Source organism: Callorhinus ursinus, unplaced genomic scaffold (genome assembly GCF_003265705.2).
Source record: "Callorhinus ursinus isolate GAN/ISIS: 27379988/994484 unplaced genomic scaffold, GSC_fseal_2.0 scaffold6, whole genome shotgun sequence".
Lineage (NCBI taxonomy): Eukaryota > Metazoa > Chordata > Mammalia > Carnivora > Otariidae > Callorhinus > Callorhinus ursinus.
This window is the reverse complement of record NW_027397068.1, coordinates 37,179,104-37,207,069: the sequence shown is the minus strand read 5'-3', so window position 1 is coordinate 37,207,069 and position 27,966 is coordinate 37,179,104. Positions and strand designations below refer to the sequence as shown.

At 35.6% G+C, this 27,966-nt stretch overlaps 1 protein-coding gene and 1 long non-coding RNA gene across 9 annotated transcripts in view; one reads left to right on the top strand and one right to left on the bottom strand.

Annotated features, from left to right (window-relative positions):
* The window catches only part of LOC141372983 (uncharacterized), an 80,885-nt gene that overhangs the window by 4,860 nt on the left and 48,059 nt on the right, over positions 1-27,966 (bottom strand). Inside the window, exon 2 of the long non-coding RNA XR_012378550.1 lies at positions 16,035-16,114. This is a non-coding gene — a long non-coding RNA (uncharacterized lncRNA). The remainder of the gene's footprint in view (positions 1-16,034; positions 16,115-27,966) is intronic.
* The window catches only part of FAM184A (family with sequence similarity 184 member A), a 110,582-nt gene that overhangs the window by 69,632 nt on the left and 12,984 nt on the right, over positions 1-27,966 (top strand). For 3 of the 8 annotated variants that reach the window (XR_012378547.1, XM_073893837.1, XM_073893836.1), the window contains exons 10-15: positions 10,064-10,105; positions 15,934-16,146; positions 21,279-21,432; positions 25,616-25,743; positions 27,177-27,361; positions 27,795-27,941. Coding sequence is in view for 7 of the 8 variants with exons in the window: in XM_073893837.1 (XP_073749938.1) it covers positions 10,064-10,105; positions 15,934-16,146; positions 21,279-21,432; positions 25,616-25,743; positions 27,177-27,361; positions 27,795-27,941 (869 nt within the window). In the remaining variant the exon portion in view is untranslated. The remainder of the gene's footprint in view (positions 1-10,063; positions 10,106-15,933; positions 16,147-21,278; positions 21,433-25,615; positions 25,744-27,176; positions 27,362-27,794; positions 27,942-27,966) is intronic. The other 5 variants (XM_073893840.1, XM_073893838.1, XM_073893841.1 and 2 more) reach the window with 3 other exon arrangements.

Here is a 27,966-nt window from a genome sequence, read left to right as displayed (position 1 = left end):
TTAATTGCCTCCAAAGATGAAGCTGTTCTGTGCTGCTCTATGCCATCAGTCCTATTTCCAAAATGATAATATCTTCCCCTCTCCCCACTTCTAAAATCTAGAGGGCATACACATTCCCGTAGATAAACTGGAAAATAGCTGTTACATCTTTGGGATTTTATGTACGTGAAGAAAGTTAGGAAAACAGTTGAACAGACGATTCCACACTGAAGTGAAAGTGGGTATTATGTTATCAAAGTTGCACTCTTTCCAAGTATGTCAGAGGACAGAAACTTCTAGCAGGACCAGCAGTCTTTCTTAATACAACTTTGTTATGGACAAAGGACCCCTCCCTCCTTGGCCCTTTGGATCTTGTTCTCTTGATTATTGTGGATGGATTCCTAGGGCCAGTGTGGTGTGCCTGCTCTCCTACTTCCCACTTGCCTGATTCCTGCTGAACCCTGGTCCTCATACTGTCCGCCCCCAGCTCCGAGCCCTACAGCCACCTCACTCTACGTATTACTACTGGCCTCACCCCTCCCCTTGTTCCTAGCACTGCCAGCACCCTTCTGCACTTCGGGAAACCACATCTGGCTTGGGCTTTGGGACCTTTAAGGAGTAAGAGTGGAGAACAGAACTGGAAGAGCCAGACCTTAGGCAGAAACATACATTGTGAAAAGTATCAGAGGATCTGTGTTTTCACATATTTTAACTATTTCTGAGTGAACTGAACACAAGTCTATTTTTGTGCCTTGGTTTACCTGTATTTCATTCTGCATAGAGCCAAGAAGAAATAATTTATCTTTCATGTTGAACTTAATCTCTTGAGAGTTAAATTTGATTTAAACTTACCTATCAAGAAATGGACAAAGAAAGGCATAAGAGTTTCACTGTTCTTCAGTCAGATGTTCTTTATCAAAATTTCCCAAAGCTATTATTTTTATTCTGTGCTCTGATCAGAGTCTAACTTCATATTTTTAGTTTTTTAATGTTTCATTGTGTTCTTCTTTTCTGTCCATTGATTACCCCTTAGTCCAAAAACTAGGTATACTTCCTGGGCTAATCAGTGTGCATTTGAATTCCTTTAAAGCAAAAGAACTACATTTTTACTCTTCAACTCTGTCTAAAAAAAAGTGAGCATAGAGAGTGCTCTGTGATCATATTTTCTGTTTGTGATCCTAAAATGTCATCATATATTCCTTTATTTCACCTTTTTCAGGGCAAATTTTATTTTAGGTCCAGTATGATGACTTAATATTCCAATTCCCTCATTCAGATCCATGGACTGAGAAATTTGTGAGACAATCATTCAGACATAGAACTGTGGGACTTTGTAGTGTGGGTCTGACTTCATTTTGAGCTTTGAAGCCCAAGGTTATTTCGGGGGTTATAGCCACCGTGTGTCTGACACAGTTTTTAGCCTCCACATACCTCCAATCTGATAGCATTTTACCTACAGTAAAAGTCACTGCAGTGAGTGACCATAAATGGTCTGGACAGTTTGTACTCTAGGAGCAGTGATGTGCTGGATCTGGCTCCTCCCAGCTCACATAGCCCTGACTGTGTGCAGGCCTTCTTAACTTCATATTCCGGGACATATTGGTGGCTAGCAGTCATCGATGGTGGGAGTATTTACAACACAGTACCAGCACGTGCTACACATCAGGGCTTTATTTTTCAGAGAGCTATTACATACTTACCGACTTAACCACTGGGTGGGAGTATAGAATAGAGAGTGACATAGCCAATGTGATTGGGAAAAATTTCATTAAAGAGGTCAGCTTTAAGTGTGACTTTCAAATAGGGTAAAGGATGAACCAGATATTTTTATTCATTTGACATTTTATTGAATATACTCTTATTTTCCAGGCACTATGAGGAATACAGAAAAATGAGGTGGGGACAGTTGGGGAGATAGGTCATTGTGAAGAATTTTGACTTCCAGTCATAGGAGTTCAGAGTTCACTCAGTAGGCTATAGGATTCTGTCGAAGGTTTATGGATAGGAGAATAACATGTTGAAATTTTTATTTTAGGGAGCTTAATGTGGCTGTGATATTGAAATGAGGAGGAAATGGAGACATCTCAATATAGATAATCCAAAATGTCTGAACAGAACTCTTGAATACACATCATGTACCCAACCATCATCCCTCAACCTAAGCCAGACTGCTCCTCCTAGACACTGCCATCCGTCTACTGCTCAGCCATCTTTGACTCCTCTCTGTCACACCGTGCACCCAATCCATCAGCAGTTCCTGCTGCTCTGCCTTCAAAGTACACCCAGGATCTGCCCATTTCCAGCACTTCCTCCACTACCACCCTAGTCCAAGCTACTTGCAGTTCTCTCCTACACTGTGAATGGAACCTACATTTGGTCTTCCTGCTTCTTCTCTTGCCCACCTACCTATTATTTCTCAACCAGCCAGAGTGATGCTCCTAAAATATTAAGGTGGATCATGTTACTCTCCTGCTTCAAATCTTCTACGTTTAGATTACAATCCACACTTTTACTGTGGCCTGTAGTAGCCTTATGATTTGTTCCCTGCCAACATCACCTCTTGCCACTCCCTTCCTTTTCTGTAGTCCTACTGGAAGACTTGGAGTTCCTGGAACGAACACACACACACACACACACACACACACACACACACACACACACACACACACACACCTGGAATGAACACACACACACACACACACACACACACACACCTGGAACGAACACACACACACACACACCAAGTTTAATCCATTGCGGGGCCTTTGCACCTGCCAGTCCCTCCACATGGAACCCACTTTCCCCAGATCTTCATGGCTTGTTCTTTTACTTTGTTCAATTCTCTGCTCAATCCTTAGTCTTCAAAAAGATCTTCCCTAGCCACTTCCTCTAAAATAGCACCCTCCATCACTCTATGTCCTCGTACTCTGCTTTGTCTTTCTTCAGAACATGTACTACTACATAGCCCCATATTGATTCTTTTCCCTATTAGAATGTGGTTCCATGAAAGCTGGATCTTTGTACTGTTCACAATTGCATATCCAGCTGTTTAAACTGCCTGGCATATAGTAAGCACTCAATAGTTGTTGAATGGAATGAACAAAAACTGAGGCATAGCGACTGAAGAAGTTGTCAAATATATGAAGTACAAATAATTCTAACCATTTAGGACCTGTTTCACTGAGAATACAAGAGAAACTATAGAGGAACAAATCATGAAATTTGATGGAATACTTTGTTAAAGGAGAAGGAAATGTTAAAGTTGACTGAGGATTTAAAGCCAGGATAACTGCGTGGAGCACTGGGTGTTATGCACAATGAATCATGGAACACTACATCAAGAACTAATGATGTAATGTATGGTGATTAACAAAACAATAAAAAAATTTAAAAAAAAATAAAGCCAGGATAACCAGAAGAAGAGCATCTGAGACAGGGAGGTCATGAACTACTTAACTGGGGGGAAGTGGGGTGGTGAGATGGTAAGTTTGGTTTTAGACATATTGATTCTACATCACAGGAAGTTTTAGAATTTTTCACACTCAGTTGGAAAGGGCAATGACATGAATAAGAAATAGAGCATTAAAATAAGTGCTGTTGATCGAGAGCAATGGAGAAGCCAGTCTCTTCAGGCTGCTACAGACCATGTTCTGATTTCTAGACCAGTGCTGGCCAAGATGGTAGCTACTAGCCACATACGACTGCTAGAGCACCTGAAATGAGGTTCATCCAAATTGAGATGTCACTGTAAAATGTATGCTGGGTATCAGATACTTAGTACAAAAAGTGAATGGAATGTCTCACTAATATTTTTATAAGCTATAATTACATGTTGAGATGATGTTTTGGATATATTGGGTTAAATATATGACTAAAAATCTACTTTTCTAAAAATATGGCTACTAAAAACTTTTTAGATTACACACGTGGCTCTCAATTACAATTCTATTCGATAGCACTGGTCTGTACTATTTAGATCACAAAAATTTGGAGTAAATTTAGCTTAGTGCTCATTCTGCTAGCTCCATCTCTTAACTCTTAAGTTTGATGTTAGGAAGGAAGGCATTCTCTTTAGAAATTGCATTTCTGCCTACTGAAAAAATATATTTATATCAGTTTGTATGTTTGTTTTAAAAGAATAACAGTAATACCTTTTAATGGAAGAATAGATGGATTCTGAGGTAGAGATATTAGAAAGGGAGCTGAATAATCAGCTCCTCCCAGCTAACGCAAAGACCTTGACAGAGCCCCGAGCAGTGATAGGAGATCAATGAAGCTGACCCGGAAGGTTCTAAATCCTCTTTGTAGAAATTAGGAGAGCAGGAAACTATGTAGAACAAACATCAGAGATCCAGCCTCAGCCCTAGGAAAAGAGATGACTGGAGTAAGGAAAAGGGAAGTCAAAGAAAAAAACAGCAGAAAGAGTGAAGGGAAAGAACATATGGAGAAAGAGAGAAACCAGATAGAAGAGAGAGTGTGAATAGCAGGTAGGGCCTCAGAAAATGTGGAATGGAATTAAAGTCTACCAAAAACCAGCCAACATCCATTATTCTTCATACTTCAGTTCCTGGATTCAAAGTTAGTATGCAGTATTTTCCTTAGTAAATATGGAAGCTTGTTTCTAAGTTCTCTTCAGTCAAAAAATTGATGATATTATTTTACTTTAACTGTATTTTATCCTCTTTTATCCGACTTAGTGTTGTTAGTGTTCTTCCTCTTGAGACTTTTTTCTCAAGATTAACAATACTAAATTGTTTTCTGAATTAATTTGCAAATCTAAAAATGTTTAATTTTCTTTTCCCTACCAAAACCTCCCTTTTTAGAATAAGTTTATCCAGTTCTTAAATTGGTACATTTAGGAGAAGAGAGTGAAGAGATAGAACAGTGATATCTACACCTGGCTTTAAAAAGAGATGCTTTAAAATACTGGGAAATTATTGTGTACTAAGTATATATCTGTTCTGCAAAATACTATAGTAAGACCTGTGATGAAATGCAGAACAGTTTGTGCCTTCACACCTGAAAAATATTTACGAACATTTAGATAGCATTGTAGTAACAAACTTAGCGTATTCCTAATTTCAAATGACAAAATTCTAAAAAAAAAGCATTGGGGATCTGAAAGGGTTCAATGGGTATATGATTATAAAGTTATTTAAGATAATCTGAGAAAAGCATTAAGAATTATCTAACATATTAGTTTGTCTTCACCTTAATTTCATTTATTATATGCCTGTTACTACAACTTTAGTTTAAATACTGAACACTTGTTCATGAATTTTTCTTTTTTTTTGCTTTAGGAGAATTATTAAAATTGTGATTGTCACTTCTAAAACTTAGGTTTGTTGGTTACTTTTCTGTAGTAAACCTTGAAATTAATATTAGAAAAAGACTACATAATTTGCTTTAAGAAATTACCATATTATATATTAAATATTGAATTTTAGAACATTTTATTAAGCTTTAACATTTTACTTGAATTGCAGTGTAAGATCAGTGTACATATTATTTCAAGGAAATTAAAAATTTGATAAATGACATTTCTTGTATTAGTAATGAGAATTTTATTCTGTGGACATTGGATGGCATTTTGACATTTGTCAAGAATTTAGTGTTTCTGATAGGCCATGTAGTGTGCTAGACTCATAATGGAGTCATAATGAACTCTGCCTTCCCGTTGCTTATAATCTAGAAAGGAAGGCAAAGAGAAATAACAGTCTGACACATTAACTCGTTACAGTTGTGATACGCAGCGTGTGTACCCTGGGGACCTAACATAGTCTGGGAACTTGGGGAAGGTTCCTTTGACTGTGGGATCATTTACCTAGGACCTGAAAGAGAAGGAATCAGGCCAAGAGGAGAAGGAGACAGCATTCTGAGCAGAAGGGGACATATGTGCAACGGCCCTCAGGCAGCCCCCATATACCTTTCCTTGGAGACCAGAGGCTGGGGAGATAGGCAGGTTGGATCATTTGGGATTTTGTTGGGACTCTGTCTAAAGGACAATGAGGAGCTGTTGAAAGATTTTAGTCAGTAGTGTGAAATATTCAAATGTTATAATTTCAAAACTCTGGCTACAGTATGGAGAATAGACGACAGCGGGACAAGTTAGGTGCCATTCAATGAATATCTCTCCCTCTTGGCAATCTTTCTTTGTTTGGATTAATATTTTCTGGACAAATATTTAGTATACTTGATATACTCATTAGTTCATTTCTCTGAGGATACATTTCTAAGTCTTGACTACAGGATTTCTGCATGATACCAATGTATGTATTTTTTCTATATTTTTTCTTTTTAACTGAAATTTTCTCTTTACTGCTTCTGTTATTATGGGGGAGAGGAAAAGTAAGGTAGGGAGTGCAAAAACTAAATAAAAGTCTGTATCATTCATTTAGTCTTGAAATAAGTATTTATTGACCTATTTACTTTTTGTCACATACCATTTAGGCACTTTGGATACAAACTCTGAATAAGACATAATCTTTGTCCTTCAAAAGCTGGTAATTCAGTGGATTTCAATATGTATATACTAATATATTTACAGATGGCAAACATGTAAAACCTTGTGCTACTTTCTAAATGAATAAACTCAGGTTTAGAACAATGAGATGACTCCTGAGAGCATAATTTCTTACAAACGAAGCTTTAAATTTCTAATTAAGTGCAGCAACTTTTTAACTTATTTTTAGCTTTCTCACTTATCTGAAAGTCTGATTATATTCGTCCTTCAAGAAAAGAAATCCTGAAACACATTCAGTAAGCCTTCTATGTTGAGGTATGAGTGCTATCTATTGAAGAGGATGTGCTGAGGCCCTTTTCACTCATCTCAAAAACTGACAAGCTTAAGATGTTTTAAAACAAATTGACTATTATATAGGGTATTAGTTTTTATTAACATGGATCTTGCTTATATAGAATGCTTGCCAAATAATATTTTTGCGTACAGGTTTTTAGTTCATCCACTATTCTTTCTTTTTTTTTTTGACAGAGAATTTATTTACTTACTTATTTGACAGAGAGAGAGAGACAGTGAGAGAGGGAACACAAGCAGGGAGAGTGGGAGAGGGAGAAACAGGCTTCCCGTGGAGCAGGGAGCCTAATGCAGGGCATACCAGGACCCTGGGATCGTGACCCAAGCCGAAGGCAGATGCTCAACGACCAAGCCATCTAGGCGCCCCCATGGAATATTCTTTCAAGAAGACACTTAACTTGGGGGATCTCATCTAGTGTTGTGGCATAAATACCATCTATATGTCATTGACTTGCAAAGTTAAATCTCTAGCCTTGACCTCTTCACCTGAACTCAGAATCACATGGTTGGCTAACAGGCATCTCAAATTTCACATGTCTGACTCCGAAATACTGATTCCCAGTCACCATCCCCCAACCCATCATCTTTACTTCTTGGCACTGCTTGTTGCTCAAAACAAAAACTGAAGTGTCACCCTTGATTTCTTTCTTTATCTCTCATGTAATCTGTCAGTCCCATTCATTCCACCTCCAAGACACCCCAGCTCTGTCTGCTTCCATCACCCCTAGTAAACACTAGGCCAAGTCACCATTGTAATAGCCTCCTATCCAGTCTTCCCAATTTCACTTTTCTTCATAGCGCTCGAAGTAATCTTTTATGATGTAATCAGATCTTACCATTCCCCTCCTTTTAAAATTCTCTCAAGGTACTTCACTGAATTAAGGCTCTTTGTTTTTATGGCCCTACAAGACCATAAGCCATCTGGCCCTGCAAAAAATCACCCATCTCATGTCATTCTCACAAACCTTCCCCCCAACACACATACACACATGCACATCCAGTCACTCCCAGCTCACTTCCCCCTCAGGGTCTTTGCGCTGGCTAATCCATTTGCCCGGGTACACTTTCCGGGCAAATCGTCGCATTTCGTGGCTGGCTTTTTCACTGATTCCGAGTTAAAATGTCATTTCTTTCAACAGATGTTTTCTTACGATCAACCCAGTATCACTTCTAGTCATTTTCTATCACAGCAATCTTTTTTTCATCATAGCTTTTATCATCAACTATTTATTTTATTTTTTTTTGTATATTTGTTTTGTCTTATTCAACTCTCTGTATCACTCTGTACTTAAGATATTTCCTGGAATTTAATAATACTCCAATAAAGATTTTTCTAAATGAAAAAAATCTTACTTCATTTACGTATTAACCAATAAGGGTTGTGACCCAATAGCATGAGTGCATTTCCCCATTGCCACCGCCAGGTCTGTGATGTGAGTCACCCCAGGTCACAGTTCAAAGACCATGCCTTTTGGTTTAGCTGTTTCCATGGCTTATAACTAACTGTGTTGACAGAGACAGTGCCCCTGTGAGTTTAGATTCCAAGTGTTCTAATATACTTCTGTTGTATAAAATCCAAAATCTGGAATTCCTAAGGGAATTCTAAACTGGCATGCCACTTTATGATCTGTCATATTAGCCTAGTTTTATCAGTTAGTTCAGGAATCCTAAGTAACATACATATTTTTGTCTGATGATAGCTTAAAGAATGAAAAATAAAATCTACTTCATAAGTAAATGCCATACATTTCAAATTAACTTCTAGTACGAGGACATCAGTTCTGAGAAATACAAAGAGGTAAAACAAAAACAAAAAAACACAACTAAAAATCCCTCAGCTTTTCATAAATTTTGCCAAGTTTGGAGAAGTGTCTTATTAGTGTATAAAGAATACTGAGTATGAAAAAGCATAAAGAGAAAGTAAATAAAATTAACACAACTTGTATAAAAGAAAAATTGTGTATGTATATATAAAATGTATATTATGTATTACATATATAATTTTATGTATTATATATATATGAGAAACATTAAATTGAGCACTTATAGAATAACGAGATAGAAGTTAATCTTTTTTCTCAACTTATTTTTATAACTATACTATATCCTAAATTATATCTCATATTAGTCTAAATTATTGGTAAAAAATTATTTACCAGATAAAAACAAGTTTTAGTTTATGACACACCAAGGAGTAATCACATTATGAAAAAAAATTATGTTCTGTCTGAAAATTTGATTAATGTCCAAAGTAAAAACTATTTCACAGGAACTTTTCTACTTAAATTACTAATATAACTGGGGCGCCTGGGTGGCTCAGTCGGTTGAGCATCTGCCTTCGATTCAGGTCATCCCCGTCCTGGGATTGAGCCCCGCACCGGGCTCCCTGCTCCGCGGGAAGCCTGCTTCTCCCTCTCCCACTCCCCCTGCTTGTGTTCCCTCTCTCACTGTCTCTCTCTCTCTCTGTCAAATAAATAAAATCTTTTTTAAAAAAATACTAATATAACTTCAAAATACTATTTTGTATTTTTGGAAAGGAAAAAAAATGAGGCAATTGAAAATGAAATCATATTTTCCCCCATATTTGGGGAAAGAGAGGGTGTGGGTTTTTCCAGTTGTTTTATGTCATTCAAAATTGGAATGAACTTCTGAAAAATAAACCCAGATCGTAATTTTGCCAAATATATCCTAGAAAATAGGATTGAAAAGATATAAATGCATCTCTTCTTTCCCCCAAGTATAAAATCAGATTATTATTAAATGTTCACATTTTTAATGATTAACTCATTTATTTTTGGCCTCCAAATTATGCAGACAATCAAGTTAGTGTTTCAGTTCTCAACTGCTCATTTCTCTTGAGAAATCTGTCATGAGCATACTATACCAGTACTGAGTATAATGCTTTGAAGCATTATATTTTAGATTTCTGGGAGGAACTTAGAACAGTAATATTTCTTCTAGGTCCTTCCATAACCATTATCTTTTCAAGTGAACTCTGATTTATATGTACTGGCCTTCAGTATTTTGCATAGGTAAGTCTGCCATTCCAACAAACATCAGATACTGTTTTAAGGGACTACAGATAATTTAGATTGTGTGTCTTAAATTTTTTTGTCTAATTCCTTTCTCAGAACTGTTTTCAACTTACTTTTTCTTGAGCATATTATAATTAATGTCCTGTGTTTTACTCTACCGTTTATATCCCTCTTTTTTTCACTTAGTTGATTTCTGAATGTTTCCCTTTATTCCTTTGATTTTTCTTCTTCCTAGCGGCACTCTCTGGGTGAAGCTTTGCATAAATCTATCAACAATGTAAGTGAGCGGCACTTACAATTTGTACAGAAGGGCATGTTGCACTTTTAATTTTGCATAAATATCATCACTGCTTTAAAGCTTTTAACTTACGATATAAAAAATACACTTCGGCATTCAATAAGTTATGTTTTATATATGGGTAACAAAAGCTTTCAGCCATTTGTTTGTGTATGTGCATACATCTACCACATTGTATTAATGAGCATATTTTTATTATAAAGCCAAACAAGATTTTACCTCTCAGGCATAAAATTCATTATTTAAATGTTTACTTTGAAAAATACTTTTTGAAAACTATTAACTAGTTGACTGTTGTAACAATGCAAATAAATGTAAATTTGCTTTTCTTTTGTTAAACTATTTTTTGAGAAAATAGTGTCAATAAACAAGTGTTAGATAATTGTGAAGTTCATGAGATTCAGAACATAGTTTACATTTTGATGTTGTAATTATTATGAGATTTAAGTGAAATGAAGTAAATCCCTTTTCTAAGAATTGGCAAAGCTATTGTTCTTACTTAAATATTTAGAAATTAAGCTTCAAAGTAGTATTCCAATGTAAACACTCATTTAAAAATTTTTCATAATATGAAGAGAAAAAAATGAGATTTATTTTTACCATACCCAATGTTGTTTAAAATAACAGAGCTGAACATCCTTGAATATTTTTCTTAGATATCCGAGGGCAGAGGTCCTCAAACATTTTCTGTAAAGGGCCAGATGGTACATACTTTTGGCCTTGGGGGCCGTGCAGTTTCTCTGGCAGCTATTGGACTTTGCTACTGTAGGATGAAAGCACCATAGACAACATGTGAGTGAATCTGGGTGGCCATGTTCCAGTAGAACTTAAGTTACAAAAACAGGCTGCAGTTTGCCAACTCCTGTCTTAGGGGAATCAAGGCTTGAGTCAAGAGATGTTCTGTGAAATTTTGATGCTTCTGGAGGGAAACTATTTCCTCATAGCTTTCTAAATTCTTTCTACTATACAAGAAAAGAACATTTTATCTACTTTTAATACTAAACTTTGTTTTCTATGTAAAAAGTAATTAGAAATACATGAAAAAAGGGGCACCTGGCTGGCTCAGTCAGTGGAGCATGGGATTCTTGATCCTTGAGGTGGTGAGTTCGAGCCCCACATTGGGTGGAGAGATTACTTAAAAATAAAATCTTTAAAAAATAAATACATGAATACATTTAACACCATTTAAAAATATATTTAAAAAATAAGCAACAAAGATATTTCTCTAAATGTTGGTGAAATAAAGCTCCATTTAGCAATTCACATATTTAAAAAAAATTCACATATAACATAGTAAGAATTTGGGCATGATCACTATTTTAAACCAGAACCACTATATATAAACCATATATACTAATTGGAGTAGGAGTAAGAACCCAAATAGGATGATTATCAGAATTAATTGAACTTCAGAATACTTGTGACAACATAGTTACCTTTTCTTAGTTATAAATGAATGGTTATAAATGAAAAAAACAACCTTAAATTGAAGTTAAATCTATTAGTAACTAAAATGGGAACGCCTTGATTCATCTCCTACAAAAAAAGTAAAAGGGGTTGGTGACACAATGAAATCCCCATTAATTAATTTCCTTTTGTAACATTATAGTCTTTGAGGATCAGTTCTTCCATTCTGTCATCATCCAAACAAAATATTGCCTTGTCAGTGTTGTTGAGCAGGGTGAGCATCTACCCACCCCCTCCACACACATTCTTCCCCAGCCTTCCATGCAAGTTTTCTGCTATATACTGTCTTGTTCTAAAAAACAAGTGGTTATGGATACCTTTGTCCTTTATAAAAGCTCTCTAGTTTTTTTCAACGAAGAATGAGAGGGTGATCGGGAACATATTATAGAAATAGCTTAAGGACATTAAGTAGGCATTTTCGTGATTCTTAATTGATAAATTTAGTTTATAGGTTTTCTTAGAAAAATACCAAGAAATTATGAACAATTCAGAATTTTCTCAGAATGGTCATAATTTCCCTAAGCTTAAATTTATTTTCTTAGCTAGACTCTTCAAAAATAGCAAATTAGTGGTTAAAAAGGGGGAAAAAGGAATTAAAATATTCATGGACCTTCAAACATTTTACATGAACAATTATTTTTTTTATTTTTTTTTAAAGATTTTATTTATTTGACAGAGAGAGACAGCAAGAGAGGGAACACATACCAGGGGAGTGGGAGAGGGAGAAGCAGGCTTCCTGCTGAGCAGGGAGCCCAGTGCAGGTCTTGATCCCAGGACCCTGGGATCATGACCCGAGCCGAAGGCAGACGCTTCACTAACAGCCACCCAGGCGCCCCTACTTGAACATTTATATAAGTTGTTGACATAGTAAAAAATTATCCTTACTGTCCTCCAACCCTTTGTTAGCAGTTTTTAATATTGCCTTATATATTTGGAAGTACTGAACTGAGTATCACACGGTTTAGACTTTCTAAGAATTTGCGTTGACCTTTCTTGTCAAAATTGATAAATATTTTGGCTTAACATAATTCCATGTCCCATGTTGACATACTATCAGATCCAGTACCTCAGATTTGATTCATTTTCTATTTGAGGGTGTTTTTTCATGCACCACCGTAAAGGGACAGAATCTTTGTGAAACTGCCCTGGAGGAAATAGGTAAAGCTTTCCTTTCTACAGAAAAATGTATCCATATGCTTTTAATTTTAATTTTCATCTTTTTGAAAATTTTACACTTTATTTTCAAAAAGACATCAGTGTATTAAGTGGTAGAGATCAGAGAGTAGCAATTACTATTGGCCTTTAAAATTGTTTACAAAGTATCTCATACCTGTTGATCAGTAGAATACGTTATATAATTCATACCAAACACCTGTGGTAAGAATTTTTTAAATGAAGACTAAAATTCTTTTTTGAAATAAGGATTCTTCTGGTTTATTTAAAGACAACAAAATAAAAAGCATTAAAATTTAAAATTAGAACAAATGTATAGAAACTAATACCTATACTACATACTTTGAACATATTATTTGAACAACCATTTTCATTCATTTATCCAACAAATGCCTTTCTATAATTTTGTAATAAAAGTTCTGACCAGGATTGCCCAAACTATTTGACACAAAGTCTATCTTTGTTCTCTTTTATTTTGAATTAATGAAGTTTTATATTAATATGTATTTCCATAAAGTATACTAAACTCAACTGCTTAAATTATAGCTATAAAACATTAGTTCATTTTACATTGCTTTGCTCATTATTTCTGTGTTTTAAAGTGCCATGTAATTTTCATGTTGAATAAAGGCTGACAATTTAATGCAGTGCTACTAATTTATTTATAAAATCAACAAAGTAAGTTTTGATGCTGCATTGCATGATAAAGGCTTTCTGCATATAATTCATGTTATGGTCTTGAGCATGAATCCAGAGATTTTAGATAGCCTTAATATTATTTTGGTGTGCTTTCAAAGTTAAGAATACAGAATATCTAACCTAAGTATATTTGAACATTACATTGCATGATAATGTCTTTTTTGCGTGTATTTTATCCAGCATAGTTACAAAGATTAATCTTATATCCTAAAATGAAAAATACTTTAGAATTCTTTCATGGTAAAGTATAATAAGTGTAAAGTATTAAGTCAAATATTTAAGTGTATTTTATTTAAACTAGAGAGGTTTGAAAGTGTGCTTAGGTTTTAAATATGTAACTATTATACTACTGTGGTACCTCATTTTAAATGTTGTATTTCTTCATAAGTTTCATCCTTAAATAGTTAAAGTGTGAGTCATTGTAGTCAAATTAACGTGAAAGAGCTTTTTTTGAGGCAGTGAATTTTTGAAGTGGGTATTGCAGAAAATCAGATACACTGCTATGAACTGACTGGGTTATCCCTCAGTGCACCCTTACCTGGGGTACTGGACCCAGGGCTACTACTAGCACATATGGTACCTGTGTGCAAATTGGAAAAACATGACCCTTTTCTTTGAGTTGATGCAGACGCATATCAAAGCAGGCAGATTCGTGATCACTGTGTTCACTGGATGGATTTTAGTCCTTACTTGTCCAGGGGTCAATTAATAGCTTTGATATCAATCATTATAATACATCAGTCATTATTCTACATGTAACATAGTAGTTTCCTAATGTTCCTATAGATGTTCTAACAAGTTGTCACCAGAGACAAGGCAGTCACGTGGGTCCCCATGCTGGGTCTGCGACAAGGTTGAACTTGGGAAGAGAGTAGTTAGACAGGTGCCTTTTCTATTTCAAGGACCAGCTAGCTGGGAAGAAAATGACTCTACCAATTACACGTTAGTGTTCACAAACACACACTTTTGTTGCCTTTTACCCTTTTATGATTTACTTTTCCTTTCTGGGTTGTCCTTAATATTTATTTCATCCTGATTTTCTTTGCATAAAATGGTAAGAAGTCATATAGTATAATTTGTCTTAGTCTTCCTACTCTACAAGTATGGCCTTAACTGTTGCTATAACATTGTCCTTATTTTTCCTTCTTATTTTTTGCATCTCTGGTGATTCTCCACCCTTTTTCTTTCCCAGGTCCCTTCTCCTTGTGAGACATTTGAGGCATCCTACATCTGCCTTCCATCAATCAAAAGAAAATCTTTTCCCATTTACAAAAACTCACTTTACAGTGTCTTCTCTCCCTTAGCTTAGCCTTCTAGGCCACAGAAACTGTTTTACTTGTATATAAACACATATAGCATCTTAAATTACTTACTGGAACACATTTGACAACTTTTATCTGCTTCTCCCTATGTTCTTTTTAGCTTCAGACTTCTACTAGAATACAGATAAGTTCCAAGTTACAGTTTCTTGTTTATGAAAACAGAAATAGATCAAATTAAATGGTTATATCAAATGTATATGTGAACAATATATACATATACATGTGTTTTGTGCTTTTATTCCTTAAAAAGGACTTAATTTTAAGTATTTTAAAATACCCAGAAACAATGCAGACATGTTAATGGTGACGTCTGTGTACAAAAGGAATAACAGATCAGTTTTCCATAGTTAAAGAAAAGTACCTGTCATTGTGAGGATATAAATAGAGGATTGCAGGATGTTTGTGGTTTTTAAAAAAGCTTGAAGTTTTGTAAATCCTTTGAATTAAATCAAAATTCAAAAGTGAAAATCCTTTTTATTTACATAAGGATTTTAAGTTATGAATAGATAAATCTGTTAAAGAGTAATTTTTTTAATTCTCAAATAATCTTAGTTAATATTTATTGAGCACTTACTACATGCCAGGGGCTGTTCTAAGTGAATTATGTGTAGTAACACTCTTCAACTCACACAGCCTGGTGAAGTACTAATATAGCAAGTGGCAGACCTAGGATTTTAACTCAGAGCCCACAATTCTTAACTACTCAACTTTACCACCTTACAAATAAGCAGTTTAACTTTTTATACTATCTCCTTGAGGTGACCATAACCTAATAAATACATTAACATTAGTTGCCCTGTTCTTATTTCATATTATAAATTTTTATTGCAATGTAACATAGGTGTTCATTCTAACAAATAGGTGTATTTCTAAACATGGGCTACAGTGTGCTTTAGAGAGTCCACACAAACTTAATACCACTAAAACAGTCTGTTTTTTAGGATAATTACTAAAATTAGAATTAAAAGTGGTAATACCTAAATATTAAATAATCTATGATATATTGTAAAACATTTTAAGTGGATACTTAGTTAAGGCAATTAGTTTACTATAGTTAATATTGTTGACACGCTTTTTTTCTCTTAGATTGGCAATCTGTGAAATATGCCTTGTACTTATTCTTCATTGTAACATTCTATGGCATAGATTTCCTTGCTGAAACAGAATCTGGAGATGCAGCTTTCCCAATCTCAGACTTCTCTGCAGCAACTGCAAGCCCAGTTTACACAAGAACGACAACGACTTACCCAAGAGCTTGAAGAATTAGAGGAACAACATCAACAGAGACATAAATCTTTAAAAGAAGCACATGTCCTTGCATTTCAAACTATGGAAGAAGAAAAAGAAAAGGAACAAAGAGTAAGTTTAATGTGATATATGTTCAAAGGTAATCCAATAGCCTAATAATTATTAGCCTTCAAATTCTTAAGAATTCATTTTTTGCCTCCAAGTTATATACTGCTTCATTTCATTGTGTTTTCTAGAATCTGCCTTCTTGTGGGGGTCAGAATGACTAAACATACACACCAGTTACACAGATTAAGACCAACATTTTTTTTCTGTTTCCCGACATAATGCTGAGTTCATGATGAGACTAATACACCATCTGGTTTGTCATATATTTAACAGTGGTTAAATAAATTTAGCATGGTCCTACTAAGCTGTAACCACTGTAATTAGTACAATTTTGAACTTTTATAATAGTTTTTCATCAAATTTTTAATTTTTCTCTTTCGGCTGGATCTAAAAAAGACACATATATATCCAAGGGATTTATATTTTTTTTATCCCACATTTTTTAACTTACACTTTTTCCCCCTTATATACAAAGTTCACAATGAAATGAAATTTGGAGACAATTTTAAAATAGTACCTTTCCCTATATACAGCCCCAAAGGCTATGTGAAAAGTAGTGATACAGACAGATCATGTAGAAGAGATTTCAATCAAATAGATACATTATTGGGTTAATCAAATTGTATGCCAGAATCTCCCCATATCCAATACTTCCTTCTCTGTGAAAACACTAGTTTGACATAGTCTTAGTGTAATTAATTTTGGTTCAATTTATTTCTTTACACCATATTTTTCAATTTCTTCTAAGGACCTTATGATAATTAAGGTAAAGATTTGATAGAAAAATGCAGTTTTACTAACAATGATTTTCACCATATATAGTTATTACTGATATAGGTTGCTTCAATCTTTTATTTGGGTATGGACAACTATTTTAAGAACTGGTAGGCCATAAAGAAATTGTTAAAACAAAAAAGTCATATTCCTTTAAAAACCATTAACTTGCCTATACAATAAGTTGTAGTCTCTCTTTTTTTTTTTTTTTACTTTAGTCTCTTGATCTTGTCCAGAAAGTTAAGGAAGTTTCTTTGGTCAAAAATTAGGCCTTATTTCCATTATCCCTGATGAGTATAGTTACAGAAACTGTTAACAAAGTATCAGTGAACCAAATTCAACAATACACTGAAAACATCTGTCCACCATGATCACATGGGTTTTTTTCCAGGGATACAAGGATGGTTCAATATCTGCAAATCAGTGTAGTTGCTACATTAATAAATGAAGGATAAAAATCACATGATCATCTCAATAGATGCAGGAAAAGCACTTGACAAAATTCAACATTCGTTTATGATAAAAACTCTCAACAAAGTGAGTACAGATAGAATATGCCTTAATGTAATAAAGGCCATATGTGACAAACCCACAGTTAACCTCATACTTGACAGTGAAAAGCTAAAAGCTTTTCCTCTAAGACCAAGAACAAGACAAGGAAGCCTGCTCTCGCCACTTGTATTCAGTGTAGTATTGGAAGTCCTAGCCACAGCAGTTGGACAAGGAAAAGAAATAAATGGCATCCAAATTGATAAAGAAAATGTAGAACTATCACTACTTGCAGATGACATGATACTTTATACAGAAAACCCACCATATTAAGAGAAAAGATAAGAACTGTATGATCATTTCAGTAGATGCAGGAAAAGCATTTGACAGAGTACAACACTGATTCACATTAAAAACCTTCAACAAAGTTGGTGTAGGGGAAACCTACCTCAACATAATAAAGGCTATATGTGAAAAACCCACAGCTAACATCATCCAAAATGGGGAAAAACAGAGCCTTTCCCCTAAGGTCAGGAATAAGACAAGGATCTCCGCTCTCACCACTTTTATTCAGCATAGTACTGGAAGTCCTAGCCACAGCAGTCAGACAACAAAAAGAAATAAAAGGCATCCAAATCGGGAAGGAAGAAATAAAACTTTCACTATTTGCAGATGATATGATAAAATACATCCGATACTGTATAGAGAAAACCTGAATGACTCCACCAAAAAACTGCTAGAACTGGTAAATGAATTCAGTGAAGTCACAGGATACAAAATTAATGTGCAGAAATCTCTTGCATTTCTATACACTAATAATGAAACAGCAGAAAGTGAAATTAAGAAAACAATCCCATTTGTAATTGTACCAAAAATAATAAGATACCTAGGAATAAACCTAACCAAAGAGGTGAAAGACCTATACTTTGAAAACATTAAAACACTGATGAAAGAAATTGAAGAGGACACAAAGAAATGGAAAAGCATCCCATGCTCATGGGTTGGAAGCAAATATTGTTAAAATATCTATACTGCCCAAAACAAGCTACACACTTCATGCAATCCCTATCAAAATACCAACAGCATTTTTCACAGAGCTAGAACAAACAATCCTAAAATTTGTGTGGAACCACAGAAGACCCCAAAGAGCCAAAGCAATCTTGAAGAAAAAAAAAAAAAAAGCTGGAGGCATCACAATTCCAGACTTTAAGTTATGTTACAAAGCTATAGTGATCGGAACATTTTAGTACTGGCACAAAAATAGACACACAGATGAATGGAACAGAATAGAAAATCCAGAAATAAATCCACAATTATATGGTCAATTAATCTTTGACAAAGCAGGAAAGAATATCTGATGGGAAAATGTCTCTGCAACAAATGGTGTTGGGAAAACTGGACCACTTTCTTACACCTTACACAAAAATAAATTCAAAGTGGATTAAAGACCTAAATGTGAGATCTGAAACCATAAAAATCCTAAAAGAGAGCACAAGCAGTAATTTCTCTGACAATGGCTGTAGCAAATTTTTCTAGATAGGTTCCTTGAGGCAAGGGATACAAAAGCAAAAATAAACTCTTGAGACTACATCAAAAAAGGAAGCTTCTGCACAATGAAGGAAACACTGAATAGGAGAAGATATCTGCAAGTCACATATCTGATAAAAGGTGAATATTCAAAATATATAAAGAACTTATATAAATCAACACCCCAAAAACACATAATCCAATTAAAAATGGGTAGGAGACATGCACAGACATTTCACCAGAGATGACACACAGATGGCCAACAGACCCATGGAAAGATTCTCAACATCACTTATCAGGGAAAGCAAACCAAAACTACAAGGAGGTATCACCTCACACCTATCAGAATGGCTAAAATTACCAAGACAGGAAACAACAAATGTTGGCAAGGATGTAGAGAAAGGGGAACCCTCTTACACTGTTGGTGGGAATGCAAACTGGTACAGCCACTATGGAAAACGGTATGGAGGTTCCTCAAAAAGTTAAAAACAGAACTACTCTACAATCCAGCAGTTACACTACTGGGTATTTACCCTAAGAATACAAAAACTAATTCAAAGGGATACATGCAGCCCTATGTTTGTAACAGCATTATTTAAAACAGCCAAGATATGGAAGCAGCCTAAGTGTCTATCGATAGATGAATGGATAATGAAGGTGTGGCATCTGAGTAATGGAATATTACTCAGCCGTTAAAAAGAAATGAAATCTGTCATTTGTGACAACATGGATGGACCTAGGGGCTATTATATTAAGTAAAATAAGTTAGAGAAAGGCAAATACTGCATGATTTCACTTACACGTAGAAAATTTTAAAAGCAAAACAAATGAACAAACAAAACCTAAACCGACTTATAAATAGAACAAACAGGTGATTGCCAGAGAGGAGGAGGTAGGGGGATGGGCAAAATAGGTGACAGGGATTAAGAGGTACAAACTTCCAGTTATAAGACAAGATATGGAGATGTAGTCAGTAATATTGTAATAACTTTGGTGACGGATGGTAACTAGAATTACCATGGTGGTCATTTCCTAGCGTTCATCAGTGTTGAATCACTGTGTTGTACACCTGAACCTAATATTGTATGTCAACTGTACTTCAATACAGCCCATAAACACACAATGAGGCCTGATTGGTAAATAACCTATTCATTGAAATCATTTGTGAATTAGAACACATAAGCTCTTGTATCAGTACTTTAATTTTACACAGTCTCTTTGAAACCTGAATCCTGTTCAGAAGAAATCAGAGCATGCAATTTTATTGTTGTCATTAGGTAGCCAAGCTATCTATGTAACTAATGTCTAAACTAAAAGTCCTTTATATTGTTATATTTAAAGAAACCTGTGGCTTTTTTTAAAAAGATTTTATTTATTTCTTTGACAGAGAGAGACACAGCGACAGAGGGAAAACAAGCAGGGGGAGTGGGAGAGGGAGAAGCAGGCTCCCCGCTGAGCAGGGAGCCCCATGCAGGGCTTGATCCCAGGACCCTGGGATCATGACCCAAGCTGAAGGCAGACGCTTAATGACTGAGCCAGCCAGGCACCGCAGAAATAAAACACTTTAGAAACAGTGACCATAAGTAGCCAAATATTAATTTATAAAAACTGTATTTTAGAGTAATGGTTAAAGAAATATAAACCTAATTACAACATGGTATCTTTCTCAGAAACCCTTCATGTTGCAGATTATGCCAAGGAAAACCCATCCTGGCACAGTTCAGTCTCTAAACTTGAAGTACCCTGAGCTCTCTTTTTTCCCTTAGCTTCTCTTAGTCTCAGCCACATGTAGTCCATTTTCTCAGGTCAGGCTTTTAGAACTAATCACATGAGAGGTTTGTTTACTTTTCCACTTACCTACTCTCACACTTTTACTTCTGTTGAAAATGCCTACAGAAAATTGCAACAAAATATTTGATAAGGTTGGAGTTGTAAAAGCCATCATCATCTCTTTCTGATCAGAAGATCTTTTCTTGTTAATGCCCCTCTCCTCTCTTCTCTTTCCTAAATTTGTGCACACAGGGAAATTATGCATTAATTTAGGTGGCTTACCCCCCTCAGCAACTTGACAAGGACTTTTTTTGAAAACTACCTTAGATAAAGGGCCCACCCATATCCCAATTCAGACACACTATATTGAATCAAACTGATTTCAAAAGGATTGTTCTACTGAAGTGACCCTACTAATTTATTTTCTAAAGGTCATTATCTTATAATTTTCTTGAAAATGAATTACAAATGCCTTGTTTTTCTTAAATAACTGAGTTTTAGTAATTTTTTATTTTATTTGCATTTTCCTTCCTGTATTCTAGCATAATAATTTGAGTATGTTTCTCCTGTTTTAGGCTCTTGAAAATCATTTACAACAAAAACATTCTGCGGAGCTTCAGTCATTAAAAGATGCACACAGAGAGTCAATGGAGGGCTTCCGGATAGAAATGGAACAGGAACTTCAGACTCTTCGGTTTGAATTAGAAGATGAAGGAAAGGCTATGCTTGGTATTTTGAAAGGATTACAATATTGTCATATTTATCTGTATGTTCTACTTTAAAATTCAATAGGAAATCACAGCTTTATTTTTAATTTTTGAAACACCAAAACGAATAAGTGTTTTGTATATTTGAAGTTACCAAATGAAGAGGTGAGGATGGAGGAGTAGAACGGATAGAACAGAAACAGTGAGGTGAGGTCCCCTCACCTTTCTCCATACTCTGGCTATGTAAGCAACACTCACTGGTGCTGCTACCTACCACTGAGTCCCACTAAGGGACTAAATGGAGTCAGGACATTCAGACTTTCCACTCTCCAGTGACTGAAAGAAGTAGATAGGCATGGAGCCAACATGTCCTTAGACTTGACAGTCATATGTTTATTTTCCACTTCAGGATTTTGTTTTTAGGAGAAAACTCATGTTTAGGTCTGACTTTTTGTCTAGGTATTTTTCAGATATTTCTTTAATAGGATTTTAATCTTTGAAGTATTCAAATTACTGCCCTTTTTATAAGGAGATCAGTTGAGGTTTAAAGAAAAACTGTATATATATTTAAAGAGTGTTTGGAGGTTTTTTTTGGTGTTGTTCAATAACTTTTTATTCCTGCCATCTCATTTTCCTTTTGTTTGTTTTTTTTTCCCCCTAATTCTCTTCAGAGTTTTTATTGTATGTTGTCACATTTCAGGGGTATACCCTTTCCAAGTAGGAATTGGGAACAAAGAAGACCAAAGTGTTGTGGATACTCTGGGCCCCAAAGGCAAAGCCACCTGACACAGTTCATTGTCTCTACTATTGCTGGGAGCCCTAGGCCAAGTCATCAGAACTCTCTCCTCTTCCTCCTTTACCAGCCACTGTGATAGCTAGGGTGAAAATCATAGTGAGACTATATATCAGACATTTGTGGGATACCTCTTCACATGCTACAGAAACTGCTGAGCAAGGAGAATTGTTGCTCTGTATTTATATAGAAGGAGCTTATAGTCAAATGCAGAGGTAGTCTGTAAAATTCTGGTCCAAGGGACCACAGACTTTCCCCAGCTGTGTGAGGAGAAGTAAAAACAGGCCAAGTGTTAGCACTATTGTTTAGTATTATTGTTTAGTCCGTTGAAACTTGATTTCAATACCTCTTTATTGGCAAAAAGGACTTTTAGTGATTTTTTTAATTAAACTTTTTTATTCTGAGATAGTCGTAGATTCATATGAGCTTGTAAGAAATAATACAGAGAGGGCGCCTGGGTGGCTCAGTTGGTTAGGCAACTGCCTTCGGCTCAGGTCATGATCCTGGAGTCCCGGGATCGAGTCCCACATCGGGCTCCCTGCTCAGCAGCGAGTCTGCTTCTCCCTCTGACCTTCTCCCCTCTCATGCTGTTTCTCTCTCTCTCTCTCTCTCTCTCTCAAATAAATAAATAAAACCTTTAAAAAAAAAAAGAAAAAGAAATAATACAGAGAGATCCTCTGAACCCTTTGTCCATTTTCCCCAAAACTACAGTTCATACTACAACCAGGATATTGACATTGACACTGTCAAGACCTAGAACACTCCCATTACCATGTGGGTCCCTTGTTGCCCATTTTATAGCGACACCTACTTCCCTTTCCTCCCCACTTTTAATTCCTGGTAACCATTAATCTGTTACCCATTTCTATAACTTTGTCATTTAAAAAATGTTATAAATGTAATAACGTGTAACCTTTAGGGGATTGCTGTTTTTCACCCCTCATAATTCTCTAGAGAGTCATCCAGGTTGTTGTATGTATTAGTAGTTTGTCCCTTTTTATTGCTGAAGGTCAGTTGTTGTCCTTCACCCACTGAAGGACATCTGGTGTTTTCAGTTCTGTGTAACTGTAAATTTTCATTTCTCTGGGATAAATGCCTGGGAGTGGAGTTGCCAGGTCATATAATGATTGTAGGTTTAGTTTTCTTTTAAGAAACTGCCCAACTGTTTTCTAGAATGGCTGTACCATTTTATATCCTCACCAGCAATGAGTGAGTGACAGTTTTCTGCCACATCCTTACCAGCATTTGATGTCACTGTGTTGTAGTTTAGTCATTCAGATAGGAGTGTGGTATTATCTCATTGTGAATTTTACTCTGCATTTCTCTAATGGCTAATGATGTTCAACATGTTTTCATGTGTTCATCTGCTATCTGTATATATTTTCTAACTGGATTGCTTGTATTTTTACTGTTGAGTTTTGAGAGTTCTTCATGTATTCGAGATACTTAGTCCTTTGTCTACATTTTGCCCCCATTATTCCATTGAAATTACTCTCCCTGAGGTCACCATTGAACTTTGAAATTCCACTGCACTCCCACTTTTCTGATCCCTGCTCTTTAATCTCATGTGCTAGTCCTGTTTCCCATGCATCTGTTAAATATTGCTGTTTTCCCAGGATTTAGTCCCCAGCCCTCTGGTCCATTTTTTGGTCTTCAGGCTTTTCCTGGTTGATTGGATTCACAACTATGACTTCAACTACCATCTATTATGCTAGTGACGCCAAATACTTATTTCTAGACCAAACTGCTTTCCTTGTGAATTAGATTTCTATTTTTTACTGCATATTAGAAAGTTAGATATTCTAACTTATACTCTATATTTTTAAATATTAGCTCACCATCTCCCTCAGGTCCAAAATGTGTTGCCATTCCTGTACCTCCCATTTTAATTGAGAGTATTACTGTTTACCCAGTTGCCCAAGCCAGGAAGGTAGAAGATGCATTTAACTTTTTTTCTTTTACTTCCACATCCTGTTAGTTCCTTCACTTAAATATTTCCTACATCTGTTCCCTCTTCTTTAGTCCTTTTGTCATATTCGGTTCCGGGTCATGTCATTTTTCACCTGGGTTATTGCCATAACCTTCTCGTTGATCTTTTTCCTGCAGTTCACCCTCCAGACTCCAGTCTGGCTAATCTTTGTAAGACTCAAATCTCACCATGGAACTTCCCAGCTTTAAATCCTTCAGTGACTCCCATGTCCTACCTCAGTGCCTGTCAAGTTTTTCCACAGAAGTAGCCTTACCACAGGGAGACTGAACTTACGCCCCCTACATGGAGGTCTCAGGAAGAGCCTAAAATGACTAGTTACAAGCACAGCATTTCTTTGAAGTTGTCTCATGTTTTATCTTTAAAATGTACAATTTGCATTTTACTCATATCTCCTTTGTATTAACATGAAATTAATGGCTTTCCCCAAAATCTTCAAGTACAATTCATGTTTCAGAAGATGATCATGTGTACTCTAAAAGTCCCTCAGACATACTGCCACACATATCCCAGATTGAGAACCATGAACCCAAACGTAAAGTCAAAAGCATTTTGTGCTAAAAGTTTCTCAGACTGGGCTCCATTTTCTTTCCACTATGACCACATGCTCTGTGGGCACCCACCACGCCAGTCTTCTTACAGTTTACCTGATAGATTTGGTTCTTTCTGCTTTTGCATGTTATCCCTTCCTCATTAATGCTTTTCTCTTTCTCCACTTGGGAGAACCCTTACTCAGTGCGTTAGACTGAGTTATTGTGACAGTTCCTTTGTGATAGCATTCCCAGTTTCCTTCTAGGAAATTTGGGTGCTTCCACCACTGTGTTTTCAATTCATCTCTGCTATCCCACTTAATTCCCTGGCTTGATGCGTTTCCCTCTAGCCTGTGTGGTTATTAGAACAGGGTCATATTTTGTTCTCCCTTAGTGTAGTACCTGGCATTCAATAAATGTGGTTTGTGTCAAATAATCTCAGATTCAAATAAAAATCATGACTTAAAAATCAAAGCATTCACCAGCCAGTGTTTAACATCTTTCAGAACTACTGTGGAAGAATTCTTACCTGGGTGGGAAGTTGCTTCCTAAATGAAAATGTTATGGTACTGTTCAGTTCTAAAATGTTACTATTCCAATAGCGAATTAGAAAAGTTAAAAAACATTTTGTCTCCATTCGTACCTTACTGGCAAACCAAAAGCATATATGGAAATACCTTGATCCATCTGAGCAGATGAAAATTTTCTTATCCTTACAAAGCTAGATGACCTCTAAATTCATGATGTTCTATGATAGTCTAGGATATTTTAATGGGCATACACAAGTGTCCTAATTTAAAAAAATACTATTCTGTGACTTTTATAATTTTTATGTAAAAGTATCAATAATATTTCTAAAATACACGAAAGGTTTTTTTTTCCTCTTGTATTCCAGCTTCCTTACGCTCAGAACTAAACCATCAACATGCAGCTGCAATTGATTTGTTACGGCATAGTCATCATCAAGAATTGGCAGCTGCTAAAATGGAATTAGAGCGAAGCATAGACATCAGCAGAAGACAGGTAAAGAAGAACATTCTGTTACGTGACGATTCCTTAAATGGAATAGATTTGAATGTTGACCGTTTCCTGAAAATTATTTTGTAATAACTAGTATTTTCACTAGTTATTATTTACCATCTATATTTAAGAGTCTTATTTTTAAAGGGAAATAGGTAACTTGACTCTAGCATATTGGTCATAAAATTACATTTTATGAATTTTTAATTGAATATTTTGAATTTTACTTGCATCTTGAGAAGGTGAACAATGAAATATAAATAACACGAAGAGTGAAGGCAGAATACTATGAAACAGCACGGTCTGTAGAACTTTCCAAGATGATGGACCTGTTCTATATCTGTGCTATCCACTATGGTAGTCACTGGCCACATGGCCTTAGTCTAGTGTGACTATGTGTCTGGTTTGCTTAATTTTAAATAATTTAAACTTGAATTTAAATAGTCATACTGGATAGCATACTATAGAAGTAGCAGGTGCTCAAGAAAAAAGATAACTGATATTTGCACATCACTCTAGCATAGCTACTACTTACGCTTTTTAAACTTTGCTCTTTGGACAAGTATGCTTCCTTCAATTAGTTTATGATCTAAAATGTCTGGATGGATGGATTTCTAGACATAGTGCATGAAGGCCATCATTTGTTAGACTTTAGCTATGTTAAATGATCAGCTCAAATTTTCTCTTCATCGCTATGAAGTTTTAAATGAGTCACTTTATAACCATGGAGGGAAATTATGTTTTCTTCTAACTAGGCTGACGCTGAAATTGACAATGTGTAGATAGACGTGGTAGAAAACAGTGACTTCTAGGAAAATGGAAGGGAGCTTATCTTTCAGACAACTGTAACTGCCATATCAACACTAAGCGGACAGTCTGCTTTCTAAGCCATAGGGTGGGTATGTGTGCGCGTGCATGTGCCCTCGCCTGCTGGGATAGCCTCCCTAGATGCAGGGCCTTTTTAAATGAAAGGACAATGGTGCCAGAATTTTATTGTAAGCCCATATAACTTGGTGAGTATGTAGGAGCCCTGCATTCTAATCTCAGCTCTGCTGTTTATATAAATCATCCTTGGACAGGTATCTCTTGGGTATTGGTTTCCTCATCTGTAAAGTGTGTGGGAGATGTGCTTTTATGGTCTTTTGGGCCTCTTGTCACCCTGATATTATCCATATAAACACTTCTTACAGATGGGAAGGGAAGAGGCCTTTAGGTTTTATTTCAGCAGTTTGCAAGCAATGTCATCAAATTGGACATTCTGTGTCATTTTCTTTCCCTTAGATAAATGCAGAAAGCAAATACTAGAAAACTTTTAAGAATTATTTGTAGGGTATCTAGCTTGCTCTGTCAGTAGAGCATGTGGCTCTTGACCTCAGGGTCATGAGTTCAAGCCCTGCACAGAGGTTACTTAAAAAAAACTTTTTTGTACTTTGCAGAGTAAGGAACATATGTGTAGAATAACAGATCTACAAGAGGAATTAAGGCACAGAGAGCATCACATCTCAGACTTGGATAAGGAGGTACAGCACCTTCATGAAAATATAAGTGCCCTAACCAAAGAATTGGAATTTAAGGGGAAAGAAATTCTCAGAATACGAAGTGAATCTAACCAACAGATGAGGTATGCCATTAATTACAAAAGAAGGAATATACAGTGTTATCTAAAAGACTGTTGTATAGTAGTTAGCAATACATGCCTATTTTTATGGCTAGACTGCCTTCTAGTAGATATTGAAGACCACTTCTTTATTTGTTGACTGCTATAATTTAGAACATAGATGAAGTGTTTGTATTTTGAATAATATGTATGTATTCAATAACTTTGGAAATTGTATAATTAACTAAAATCTTTATAAAATAGAATTTAAAAAGCATTAAAGGAGACAACTTTAACAAGCTAGAAGATTAGAGCAAAGTAAGTAACTTATTTTAGGCTGTTTCCATTAATTTTCTATATATTATACCTAAAACCATTTCAAATCTGGTAGAGTATAGAAAGTTTTGAAAGCTTGACCTCAGAATAACGTATTCTTAACTAAAAATAAATCAAACAGGTTGCATGAACAAGATTTAAACAAGAGACTTGAAAAAGAGCTGGATATCATGACAGCAGACCACCTCAGAGAGAAAAATATCATGCGGGCAGATTTTAATAAGACTAACGAGCTACTCAAGGAAATAAATGCAGCTTTACAAGTGTCGTAAGTCATATTATATTAAAGAAAA